The sequence below is a fragment of the Lygodium microphyllum genome, unplaced genomic scaffold (genome assembly GCF_053477565.2).
Source record: "Lygodium microphyllum isolate KBCC unplaced genomic scaffold, Lygodium_microphyllum_v1.1.10 scaffold_337, whole genome shotgun sequence".
In the NCBI taxonomy this organism is placed as follows: Eukaryota; Viridiplantae; Streptophyta; class Polypodiopsida; order Schizaeales; family Lygodiaceae; genus Lygodium; species Lygodium microphyllum.
Genome location: NW_028229810.1, coordinates 46 through 13,509, shown reverse-complemented (window position 1 = coordinate 13,509; position 13,464 = coordinate 46). Strand labels below are relative to the sequence as shown.

At 42.8% G+C, this 13,464-nt stretch overlaps 1 protein-coding gene across 1 annotated transcript in view; it reads right to left on the bottom strand.

Moving 5' to 3' along the window:
• Positions 1-13,135, bottom strand: part of LOC148008130 (uncharacterized) — a gene marked incomplete at its 3' end in the record, with an annotated part of 52,881 nt that extends 39,746 nt beyond the window's left edge. Inside the window, exons 1-2 of the mRNA XM_087674464.1 lie at positions 12,694-13,135; positions 11,551-11,732 (exon numbers count right to left, since the gene is read on the bottom strand). Of these exons, the coding sequence (XP_087530590.1) occupies positions 11,551-11,732; positions 12,694-13,018 (507 nt within the window). The remainder of the gene's footprint in view (positions 1-11,550; positions 11,733-12,693) is intronic.
• Between the last annotated feature and the right edge of the window lie 329 nt (positions 13,136-13,464).

Genomic DNA, 13,464 nt, shown 5'->3' with positions numbered 1-13,464 from the left:
TTCTCCTCCACTGTATATGGTTGTTCCTTGAATACCATGTCACGGCTTGCTATGATCTTCTTTGCTTCTTAGTGATATAATTTGTAAGCCTTTTGCTCATCACTATAGTCCAAGAAAATGCATTTTGTGCTTTTTCGGTTTAACTTGTTTCTCTTATCCTTTGAAACATATGCATAACATTCACATCCAAAAGTTCTAAAGTGTGAGACAAATGGTTTCTTACTAGAATAGGCCTCATAAGGAGTTTTACCCTTAAGAGCCTTTGTGTAACTCCAATTGAGAATATAGACTACAATATTAATAGCTTCCATCCAAAATTGGTTAGAAAATCCCTTGTCCTTAAGCATACACCTTGCCACTTCCACAATGGTGCAATTTCGAGGTTCAACGATGCCATTCTACTGAGGTGTAGAGACATCGTTGATCAACATAAAATAAGATCCTCCCAAGGCTTGTGTAGACATTTTACTGCACAAGTCAGCATGCATCAACTCTAAAGAAGCCTTCACTCTATTCTTGTCTTCTTGTGGAAATACATTTCTCCATTGGTTGCCCATTGTGCAAACTTCACATGGTTCCTTCATTTCAATTAGTACAAGTAGGCGAGCAATCATACCTTACTTATGCATCTCCTTTAACACTGCAAAACCAATGTGACCAAATCTTTCATGCCAAATTTTATTTGTACCCACACCAACAGTGACTGTAAGAGCACTTAGCTCATACAAGTTGTTCCTTCTTTCTCCTTTGCCAACAACTTTGCTAGCACTGTCAATGATTTCTACACTTGTCTTAGTGAACCTCACCTCATGGCCAAGATCAATTATAGAAGCAATTGATAGCAAATTTCTCTTAATTCTGGAACATATAACACACTTGAAATTTTTCTTAGTTCACCATTTGCAGCAACAAAGAAAATAGTATTTGTGCCCTTAGCAAGGCATTTTGCATAATTCCCAACAATCACAACAATGGATTCTTACGAAGGCTTCATAGAACTATATAGACCTTTCTTGTTAGTCATGTGATGGGAGGTCAGTATCCAATACCCATGAGTCAATGGTAGATATTTCTTGTGCTGAGGAACACACTTCCTCAATTGGTTGTCTCCTTTCCTTTAGTCTTCGCGGTGCCATTCCTTTCATTTGCCTTCTTAATATGACAATTTACAATTGCATGTCCTTTCTTCTTGCAATAGAAGCACTCTCCTTAAAACTTTTTCTTATTATCATTCTTCTTTTTGCCACAGTTAGTAGAAAAACCACCTTTTCCTTTTGCATTGGCGAAGAATGCAACATCCCCACTATTGCTATCTTCTCGAGCTTTAAGCTGCAACTCCTCCATTAGTAGTGCACAAAATTCCTTAAACGTCAAAACTAGGGGTCTCACTTGAGTATTTAGGGCAGTTATCAATCCATAAAACTCTGGTGGATAAATCTGAAGACATCTCCAAGCTAGCTTCTCACTAGTCTTCTGTATCTCAACACCAACCATCTGGTCACGCAAATTCTTGATCCGAGTGACAAAAGCTATCTCTCCTTCAGCAAACTTCTTTGCTACTAGTTGATTCTCCAAGTTCTAAATCCTTGTTTAATTTCACAATTTTTACTAACTCCTCAAAACATTCCAAGCCTCTAATGCCTTGGTTGTATGCTGAATCAAGGTCAAAACACAGCCAGAACAGCTTGTAACCAAGGCACACAATGCACGTTCCTTTGTTTCCAAGCTCATAGAATATTTGCATTTGGAGAAATCATAACACTCAATTTGATGGGGTCGAAGGTGGGTTGTGATTCTGGGTCGGTCCCCAAAACCATCTCCAAAATCTCATAAGAATCAAGGATATATAATTTTAAGCTTCCACCAAGTGTAGTTTGTACCATCTAACTTGCCTTTGCTGAAGGTTGGTGGACGAATCCTCATTGTTTGAATTGTCGGTACAATAGTACCACCACTTGATGCGCCAACACTGCTACTTAATGCAACAAATAACATTTCTCCTCTTCATTGTTGAAGCCCTTGTCTCTCGCGTACTCTTTATTCCCAAAAGCCCCTTGGGCTTTAATAATATGTAGAAATTACCCGGTGCAACAAGAACAAAATCTGAGCAAGGAGTAGAGAATACATAGCAAATATAAGCATAACAAAACTGCTTTAATTTCAAACAAACTAATACAAAGATGGCTTTGTCCACCCATGTGCTTCCACTATGAAGCTTAGATAGCAATCCAAATAGATGATGGTGAATAACTTAAGGCTAGCTAGAACAACTCTAACTGGGTGAAAGATAGATTGACAACAGCTTTCAAAGGGTCTTCCATTTAAAGCCTAGGAAGCTAGTCTAGTCGACATGCTTGACCATATTATGAACCTTCCCTAGTCGTCTAGGGAATATTCGAATGAATATTTTCTCTATTGTTCGATACATTGTGCCTAGAGTTGTTACAAGCATAAGTGCTCTATCTAACCCAAAGGCTAGATCCGCAATGGTCACTTTTTTACCATCTGATCACATAGACCTCATCTGATATACAAGTCAAGACCCAACCAATGTCTGTGCTCACACATGGCTTCTCTTCATAATGGGAGTCTTACAACTTAGAGAACCATGGATCATTAGTAGCATCTTACGAGGGTGGAGCATTGAGCAAATCTAACAAATAGATATACAAAAATAAACTCCATAGTAACAGACGTAGCCTTTGAGTTCTTCGAACCATCCCTTGGCTTCAAATGGGAATACTTCTGCCACCACTTCCTGAGATAAATACCCTTTCCACAATGCGAGCACTTGGTTTGGATGTCTTCTCATCCTTCTTATCATCCTATTTCTTGTTGTTATTTACCTTCTCATTTTCCTTCTTGTTTCCCCCCCTTATGCCTATAGTAAAAGCTTTAGTAGAGTTGGTTCCATAGGCTCCTGTCTCTTTAAGATACTCATCATGCTCCAAGACAAGCAAGACTAACTCCTCCCAAAGAAGAGTCGCATACTCTCAATGTTAGAACTGGCGTCATGAGGACATGTATTTTTGAAACCTCACTTAACATGTGGATTAATTTTTAATCACATGGTTAAGTAAATGTAAGGTGTAACTGGGATTAGAGTAAATTTAAGAGCCCACGACCCAAGAAAATCACAAGATGTCAAAGGCAAAAATCACTATAAGTTATGTTGCAGCGGTACTTGGTGGTATCTGGTGCCAGTTATTAACCTGAGTCATTCATTTGGCCATAAGTGTCAATTGGAGATACTAGAGAAGTGGCGTTTAATGGTACCTAACACCCATCTGATAGTCAAAGTTGACATAGAGACACTCGGAAATGAAAGTTGCTTAGTCAATTTAATTATTGGCTAATCAAATTATTTTTTAGGACATCGAAATATGTATTAGATTAATTTTTAATATTTAAAGATCGAAAATTAATATTCAATTATGGATAATGCTGAAAAAACCATTTGGAAAGGCTGTCACTTGTCAAAAATGCCCATGCAAGATTGAAAAACGTCTTTAGAGACTGGAGAGGCATTTTTAGTATTCAGCCTGTAAGAGAGAGGGAGGAGATGTTGTTGGTCTGATTTGCAGCCATTGGAGGACCTTCTAAGGCAACCAGGGGCAAGAGAAGACCAATCAACAACAGGTGACACCATCTACGCGCTGTTGAGACAGAGCAACATCAGTAAATGACTGATTTTCTTTAGATTTTGCATCTACAAGCTATTGTGGCCGGCAAGCATTTGCATTTGACTAATTTTCAGTCATTCTTTACGACAAAACTCTAAATTTTCTCTCTCTATATCTTTCTCTTCATCTCTCAACCATTTCATAGCCTTGCTCCGAAGATCTCAGCATTTGGACCCTTGGAGGCTGAGAAATTGCAAATTTCTCTACTGTAAACCCTAATTTACAACAGAAATTAGAGTTTAGCAATAGCCTTAGGAAGCATGCCAAAAATTGGAAGCTCCAAGATTTGGATTTTTCAGGGCTGAAGCTGAATTTCAGCTAAATTCAGGTGGAGGACTAGCCAACCATTGAATTCGAGGCATTTCCATCATCTATGAAGTGGGTGAAGGCCAATTAAGTGCTCGAATCAAGGGGCAAAATAGATTGAAGACTTGCTCGTCACTTTGGACAACAAGGGGAGTTTGGATTGCAAAGGGGATCAGGAGAATCCCATTGTAAATCAACTTCTTCTTCAATAAAGCTAAAGAAATATCGAAAGGGGCGCCAAGTTTGGAACCAATCGGGTGTGCATTGTCCAAGATCATTAGGTAAATTTGTATTTTCAAATTTGCATTAATTGTTTGCTGTTGTAGTTAAGTTGTAATCAGGGATTTACCACCCTATCCGAGGAGGAAGGCTGGTTACTGTCAGAAGTGGAGCAGCGATGGAAGCATAAACATGTGCTGAAATAAACTGCTGAAACACGAGACAAAAAGAAAAGAAAGAAAGAACACGGATACAGATGAGAACTCAGATATATGCACGGGAAATGGAATCCATATATCTGAACACGAGACAGTCGCATACAACAGTGAGTCACTGGCTGTGTGGGCACTGGTATTGGCATTGGCTCCTCTCTCCACAGAGTCTGCAAATGGTGAAGACGATGATGATGATGATAATACTAACTAAGGAGGAGCCACTGAGTATAAATAGGCTGAAAAGTGGAAAGCAATAAATGCTAGTCGGTCAGCATTAATGCTGGCTGACTGGTGCATAAAATGCTCCACTGGCATAAAATGCCACACCAGAAAAATACCTAAAATACCTAATAAAAATGCCCAGCCCAGATCAAGCTCAAACTCACACATGAGCTGACAAATACTCTGCTAACACCCTCTCTCAGATCATGGGTATCGAATACAATACAATAGTACAATGAAAAGGGATCAGAAACTATACAACATAGAACCACCAAGTAGAACCATGGATACCCAAGCAGTGGGTGATCAAGCCACCACCAAGATGCCTCGGAGAGAACTTGATGTTGATGTCGATCGTACCAAATACCTGAAAATAGAGAAGATCATAGCATGTCTCTGTGTCCATCACCAATGTCTCGCAGTAGCATACAAAACCATCCTGTCAAAAATGCCCCTAAACATAGGTGACCATGGATTCCCCGCCTTTGGCCAAACCGCCAAAGTGTCCCCTCATGTGAGCTCCAGACGAAAGCCTCCCGCTCTCTATCAGATAACCAACTCATCTTGAACCTGGATGTCAATCCCAGCTCTAGGATTTGATTCCGCCAGACTGAAGTCGATGCGTTAGGGACGTCCCTCTCTGGAACCTGTGCACCTGTATAAAAGTATAGATGAGGCGTAGCTGCCCCATCTGAACACCCGCTCACACTCCCTCTGGCACAAGAGAGTCGTGAGGGATGACCTCATCACCACCACTAGAAAGCAGCTGAGGAAGGGGCCACCAAGCCCTTCCCGCGATCCGAAGAAGAGGATCCCTTCCACGCCTTGGACTTCACCTTGGTCGGAGGATCTGAGTCGGAGTCTGATGAAGGAGAGAACTCATCGGTAGAGTCACCAGCCCGCTTCGACTTCTGCTCCTGCTTCTTGGAAGCCGCTAACGTCTTGCAGTCCTTCCGCAAATGTCCCTTCTTGCCACAGTGGTAACACTGGGCCTTCGACTTCTTCTTCCCGTCACCCCTCTCTAAAGCTACATAAGCCTCGCCTCCATAATGTGCCGGAAGCCGCCCCTGTAATCTCAAGGATGTCTCATGCTCAAGAAGCATCGAGGTCATATGTGTAAAACTGACAAAAGTCGATGATGTCTGCGCCCGCAAAGCATTGGCCACTCCATCAAACTCCGGGGGGAGCTTGTAGAGGACCGTCCTGATGAGATGCGCCTCGGGAAGAGCAGATTGCATGTACCGAAGCTGGTCCTGTACCTGCGTAACACGAAGGAGAAAAGACTGAATAGTATCTTTCGGCTCAAACTTCATCTGCTGGAGCTGGCCATAAAGTGTGACGGCGCGCATGATGGAAGGTGCCTCATACATCTGCTGCAACTTCTGCCATACTTCAGGAGATGTCCTACAGGAGGTAACCACCGGTAAGACCGCTTTAGAAATACACCGAAGCAACGCTGAGTAAGCACGGGCATCGTCCGAGTCCCATGTGAGCACCGCTTCCTCATGGTTGTCCTCATCAAAGTCTTCAGGAAGAGGAAAAGGATGGAGAGGTCGAGGAATAGCTCCACAGACGATGTACCATAACCGCTTCTGCACAAACCAAGCTTTCATGACAGCACTCCATGTGAGATAATCAGGTCCATGTAACTTATCATCAGTGGAAGTGCACGGAGGAGCCATATGGAGAGGATAAGAAGAGAAGTAAAGAAGAGATGGAATTTAGAGAGGAAACACGGCCAAAACACAAGCACAAACTGCAGAAAATGAGAGTTCACATGCAATATAACCCAAAATGTGATCAATAGAAGACAAAATCTGCGGCAGAAAGTCAAAAAAAAACAGTCAAAAACAGCAAAAACGGCCTGAATTAACAGTCACCCAGCCACGAGAGATGCTGAATCAGCAAAAACGCAGGCTGTAAACTGCAGAAAAACAGGTAGAAAACTGTCGCCACCAGCTGCAGATGAAAAACGCAGGCAGCTGAGGGTGCGGAGGCAGCAGGTGATGGTAAAACTGCAAAAAACGCAGGTCAAACAGGTCGCCTGTATTGAGCAACAGCCACCTGACAAAAAAGGGAAAAACAGTCTTGAAATCAGCAATAAAACACAACAGAAACACAAATCCTGAAAACTGATACCATGTCAGAAGTGGAGCAGTAGTGGAAGCATAAACATGTGCTGAAATAAACTGCTGAAACACGAGACAAAAAGAAAAGAAAGAAAGAACACGATACAGATGAGAACTCAGATGTACGCACGGGAAATGGAATCCATATATCTGAACGCGAGACAGTCGCATACAACAGTGAGTCACTGGCTGTGTGGGCACTGGTACTGGCACTGGCTCCTCTCTCCACAGAGTCTGCAGATGATGAAGATGATGATGATGATGATAATACTGACTGAGGAGGAGCCACTAAGTATAAATAGGCTGAAAAGTGGGAAGCAATAAATGCTGGTCGGCCAGCATTAATGCTGGCCGACTGGTGCATAAAATGCCACACCAGAAAAATACCTAAAATACCTAATAAAAATGCCCAACCCAGATCAAGCTCAGACTCACACATGAGCTGACAAATACTCTGCTAACAGTTACATGGTTCCATTGCTGAGATACCATCAAATCCTTTGAATTGGTGGGCCTGTGGTACTTGATTGCAACTTAGGACTATTGCATTATTGCTGAAATTGTTCTCGGCAGTGAATTACAGCAAGCATATCTTCACATGGTGATACGGGTTCAGGTGGAGAGGATGCATCACTCCATAGTTGTCAGGTATGAAAAGTACGATACGGTACAGTACGATAAAATACGGTACTAAATGGTACCTTAAGATTTTATAAGGTACGGTACGATATTAGTACGAAAAAAAATTAACTTCATTATTTTGAACTATAGATGATAGAACAAATGTTTGAAGTCTAAATAGCAATGCTATTGGAGTATATAAGATGAATACTTGAGGGTAACACGCCAAAACCTCTATGGCATATTGCCGCATGCGCAACATGCGCTACAACTTACAAGTACATACATAGGAGTGGATACATCATACATGAATTATCATACAAATAAGAGGCATGTATGCTTGAGAGAGAGAAGGTTGAGAGAGAGGGAGAGGCGAGAGAGAGAGAGAGAGAGAGAGAGAGAGAGAGAGAGAGAGAGAGATGAAATGACATGAGATGCTTTATTAACGTCTACAAGAGGCCAAAATGACCTGTGAGACCAACAGTTACCAAACAAACCACCAAAGGTTTTGGGAAAAGATTTATGAATTTTGTTATGGTTTTGTTTGGCATTGCTAAGGCTAAAGTAGCTACCGATGGTACATTTACTAATTCGTGTACTCTCAGAAGGTATATTAGGCCAAGCTATCCTCTGGCCTAGTTTTATTAGCAATGTGTACTAATGCTTTGGATTGGATGGTGCAAAATGAGCTGTGAACAAAGGTAAAATCAAGAGAATTAAGCTACTTGATGATTCTCAAATGGTGCTGAATTTATTTATTGATGACACTAACATATTGTGAAAAATGATGGGACATCAATTAGAAACGTTTGGAACTGCTTGAATACCTGTGTCAAAGTGCAGCGATACAGAAGCGTAGGACAAAGATTGAGAGAGAGTGAACACAGAGAGAAGAGAGAGAGAGAGAGAGAGAGAGAGAGAGAGGAGACTGTAAACGCAGAAAATCTGAAGTGTAGTATGCTGTATAAGAGTGCAAAAATACACAAGGGGGCAGAGGAAATATCTGCGTATGTCTTTGACTTGATGACCTTGATCTCCGTCAGCCCAAGCACAGTCTATCTCAGCCAACAGATCTCAAGATCAGAATCTGAATAATGAATACTGGAGTGAGCCACGAAACCGGCTATAAATAGCCATAAAATAGGAATTAATATGGCCAACTGTACCAGTGCCCTGCCGTACTGTTGACGTGGACTGCCATACTATTGATGTGGAGCCTGCTGTCCACCAACCTGCTGATGTGGAACCTGCTATTTGCCAACTATCCAGGAAATGACTGTCTAACACCTCCTCTCAGATCCTGGACGGATCAAAAGACTGAGGGATCTGGAATGTTGCCGAAGAAGAACCTGGGGAAGCGCCTTCGTAAACAAATCTGCAAGATTATCCTCCATCTTGCAATACTCCACATCAATGGTCCCATCCAGAAGCTTCTCCCGAATGAAGTGATACTGGATCTCAATGTGCTTCGTCCAGGCATGGAATACTGGATTCTGTACCAAGGCAATGCAACTCTCATTGTCGCACCACAGAAGAGTAGGATGAGTCTGGGGGTAGCCAAGCTCCTCCAACAATCTTCAAAGGAGAAGCCAAATCAAGGATCCAATCAACTGACGGTAGCATGAAGCATCCATCACAGGAGAATCTGAGTGTGAAGTGGCCTTCCAATTCGGATCCATAGGAGTAGTAATGGGCCAACAAGTCTCCTCAAAAGTCACCAAGAGCTCCTGAATGTACCTCTGCTGAGTAGTACCGAATGGTGGCGGCAACTAGAATAGTAAGGTGATCGCCATGTCTTCGGAGGAAATAGGCTTCCCCGCATTTTCAACCTGCATCTAAAGCTACCAAAGCTTGTTGATGTGTTCCCGAAGCAAAGAAGACTTATTCACGGACAAAGTCTACATCTGCACCTCCAAAGAAACCCTCTTCATCAGGGTCATCCGGTTATACATCTGGTCGAGCTCCAGTCATATCTCACAAGCCACCGTCAAGTGCTCGATATGAGCTATCATGGCTATGGCGTAAGACAAAAACAGAAAAGATAGAATCCTGGCATTCAATTTATCCCAATGAGATTGGGTCTTGGTCAACTCTGCACGAGCATTGGAAGAGAGTTTGAACTCATCCCTCACCAAGGGCCTGTTGATCTTCTCCATCACCAGTTTCGATAAATCATAAGACTCTAAAATGGCCAACATCATCACCCGCCAGATGCGATAATTGTCACCATCAAGCTTTTGATCCGTTGGAAGAACCGGTAGGACAGGCACCTTCCTGTCCATAATCGCCTGGAACTCCAAATCAGTCTCTGAAGACATGTTAACCTGCAATACCTACACAAACGCAAAAGCAACCCCCTCCATATGTGAAAACGCAACCTTCTAGGACTGATTCCTCCGCTGCCCAAACCTTCTTCACCCGCCGGAGGCGATGAAAAGGTAAAATCTGCAATGGAAGGCCTTAAACGCAGCCTTCCTCCCCTTCAAACAGCAATAACCTGCAACAAATTCACTGATTAGACTCCTTTCCCGCACGCCCACGCTCGCTTCAACCCTGATCTGATGCGCAGCCCTCCCGCTCGCCCTCGAAACCTGGAAACACAGCCTTGTGTCGCACTAAAATCTCCTCTTCAGATAGGTTCAGCCCTCAGCCAGTCCATCTTCACCACTCTGATACCGTGTCAGAGTGCAGCAATGCCGAAGCGTAGAACAAAGACTGAGAGAGAGTAAACACAGAGAGAAGAGAGAGAGAGAAAAGGAGACAGTGTAAACACAGAAAATCTGCGGTGTAGTATGCTGTATAAGAGTGCAGAAATACACAAGGGGACAGAGGAAATATCTGCGTATGTCTCCGACTTAATGACCTCGATCTCCCTCAGCCCAAGCATAGTCTGTCTCAGCCAACAGATCTCAAGATTAGAATCTGAATAATGAATACTGGAGTAAGCCACAAAACCGGCTATAAATAGCCATAAAATAGGAAATAATTAGAGCAGGTCGGCTACATTAAATGCAGCCGACTGCAGTAAATCTGGCCGACTGTACCAGTAAATCTGGCCAACTGTACCAATGCCTTGCCGTACTGCTGACGTGGAGCCTGCTGTCCACCAATCTACTGGCGTGAAACCTGCTGTCTGCCAACTGTCCAAGAAATGACTGTCTAACAACCTTATGTATGGCCTTTGGCTCTAGGATAAATCATAACAAAACATGTATGAGGAGTCTAATCAAGCTTCCACCCCCTTTCTTGGTTGATCGATCAAGGCTACAAAATCACCACCACCACCACAACAACAGCAGTCAACAACCCAAACCATCGCCAACAACAACAACCACGCCCAAACAAAAAAAAAAAACCAAAAAAACCAAAAAAAGTGCTTGTTTTTTTGTATGAATTCGTACGGTATAGTACGGTATGAACCATATAGTACAAACCAGTTCATACTACGTACGAGTGCAACTATGCATCACTCCTTGGTCAATCACATGGTGAAGGGGAAAATGCAATGACTAATGTTGGGCATGGTTCTCAGCATGGACAGTATGCTGAAAATGTGGGAAATGTCCCAAATGTTGTCACTTCAATGCAAAAAGAGGCTGATGACCAGCAAGGAGCTGAAGAATTTGATAATAGCTTCAAGGATTGAATGCGTACAGCAACAAATCTTTTTGCTGAATTGGCAAAGGATCCCCAGTTTACTTGATTCTTGAATGCCCCAAAGAAAGACAGCAAAAGGCAAAGAGAAGAAGACACCTTCTATAGCTTCAGAACAGCCACAAGAACCGAAGGAAATACCTAGGCCTTCTTTACAAGAGCCCAAAATGCCTGATGAGCACAAACAGTTGGTATCCGTGGGGCAGCAAGTGCAAATGCATGGCCAACTTGGTAGTGCCAACCCATGGAAACATGGGCAGCAAGGCAATTATGCACACGCAAGCATGGGACAGCAAGGATACTTTGGTGGTCTCCTTAGAGGCTGGCCTTCAATAGTCACCTAAATAGAAATTACACACATATGCACCTATTTCACAGCCAACCCAAAAAGGTAGGAGGAGGTCAGGTTGCACACCTATCAATTATGTTGCAATATTATCAACAACATGGCTGTATTAAAGATCTATCAGTTTCACAAAATTTCAACATCCTCTACAATACCTCTTCATGATCAAGCTCCAGTTCAGAGACACGACCAGCAACATCAGCATGCCAAGGACTGTGCTGTCCATCATAACCATGCTCTAGCTCCATTTCACTGCAGATATAATGCTCGTAAAATTGCCCTTCTAGGCACCATGTCAGCTGCCAATCCCCTTCTAATTCAAAACAGATTTGCCTGCCTGCCTGCAAAAAGTAGTTCATTAACAATCTGCACAAGTGTCCTGCTCTAGAAATTAATGGCTGCAAAAAGTCTCATCATGTATGTACTTGGCAACGACGAACACATATCTAAAGATAAGTGAAATGAGTTTGACACAACTCATAATTCAACACATGCCCCATAAAACATTGTCTATTGAACATGAATCAATAAGAAGACCTCTTAGACCAGAACGAGGTCATTTACTGTATGCCCTCCACAGCAGCAATCAAGAAAATCATGCTGACAAATAATAAATTATGATGCACTCTGGACCAAATCAAAAGCCTAAGCCTTAGGGGAATTGACCAAGAGGATGCCATGGATAAAGGTTTCTCATTTGCAAATACAGAGAGAGAGAGAGAGAGAGAGAGAGAGAGAGAGAGAGAGAGAGATCAACATTAGCATCTTCAAAACCCCAATATGACCAGTAATACGGAATGAAAATGGAAGTAAAGGCCTTTGGCTATCGAGGGATACAACTACCAGAGGAATGCTGCTCTGCTATCGGATGAATGCCATCCTGTAATGTCCCTTATCGAATGCTTGAACAGGAAGAGTAAGGTGTCGAGGTGGATGGAGGTCATCCTAGAAAGTCCCTGTTATCAGTTGAATGCCATCCTGTAATGTCCCTTAACGAATGCTTGAACATGGAGAGCAAGGAGTCGAGGTGGATGCAGGTCATCCTAGAATGTCCCTTGTATAATGGCCTCTGTGCGTGCCTATGCACATGCACGCAGGTGTGTGGAACAGTGCTCTCTCTTTTCTCAAGGCTTTTTACTCTGGCTGTAGTAACACTGATCATAGCTACCTTTGTACATAGATATGATATACTTGACCAAATATGTGTGTGTGTGCACGCGCGCAAGCGCATGTGTGTCTGTGCGTGCATGCGGAAAGGAAACACTCGTCATCTAAACTTGAAAGCATACAGGGATCACCTGTTACTGTGTAGTGTGCGTCTGGCGAACAATCTACGATCCCCAGGGCAAGTCTCATTTGATTCAGAATTTGGTCCAGTCCCCATTGCTCCTCGAGCTGCATCACAGGGGCATTGCTGCTGCTAAGGCGGCCTAACGCAGCTTCTCCCTTTCCTCTTCCTCTTCCTCCACCTTGTCCGGCCAATAGAGGCACCATGCATTGAAGCCATGGCTGCCTCTCCCGAAGTCGGAAGCTTGCGAGGCTGCACAATGCATCCTTCTCTATGGCCCTGCGGTGCACGAAAGGCGTGGATAGGAGACAGTGGAACTTCACAAAGGCAGCCATCTTGCTCTTTCCTGTGACACAAGCTCTGAACGTCTAGATATGTGAGAGCCTATACGAGGACATGGTCACCAACAAGGGATTCCCATGCATGCCCCTTACCCACACAAAATTATATATGCTCGTGCCTTTTCTGCCTAACTACTAATCTTATCTAGCGCATCCTCTCTTACTTACTTCATTATCCAATGCATATATCTTAATGCCTTCTCATCTTCTAATTCTATCTAATGCATCCTCTTACGTGCTACTCTTCATGATCTATTGCCTTCTCAACCTTTCAAGGGAAGTGGCATTACATTTATTCATAATCCTGCAAATAAAACTCCTATGGATAAATATTTAGAAACTTGCAAAATCTTTTGTTTCATATGTGTTGATATCCTTTCCATTTAAACTTATATAAAAAGGAGGGCATGCTTATATATAAATGTTCTTTCTTATCTCAT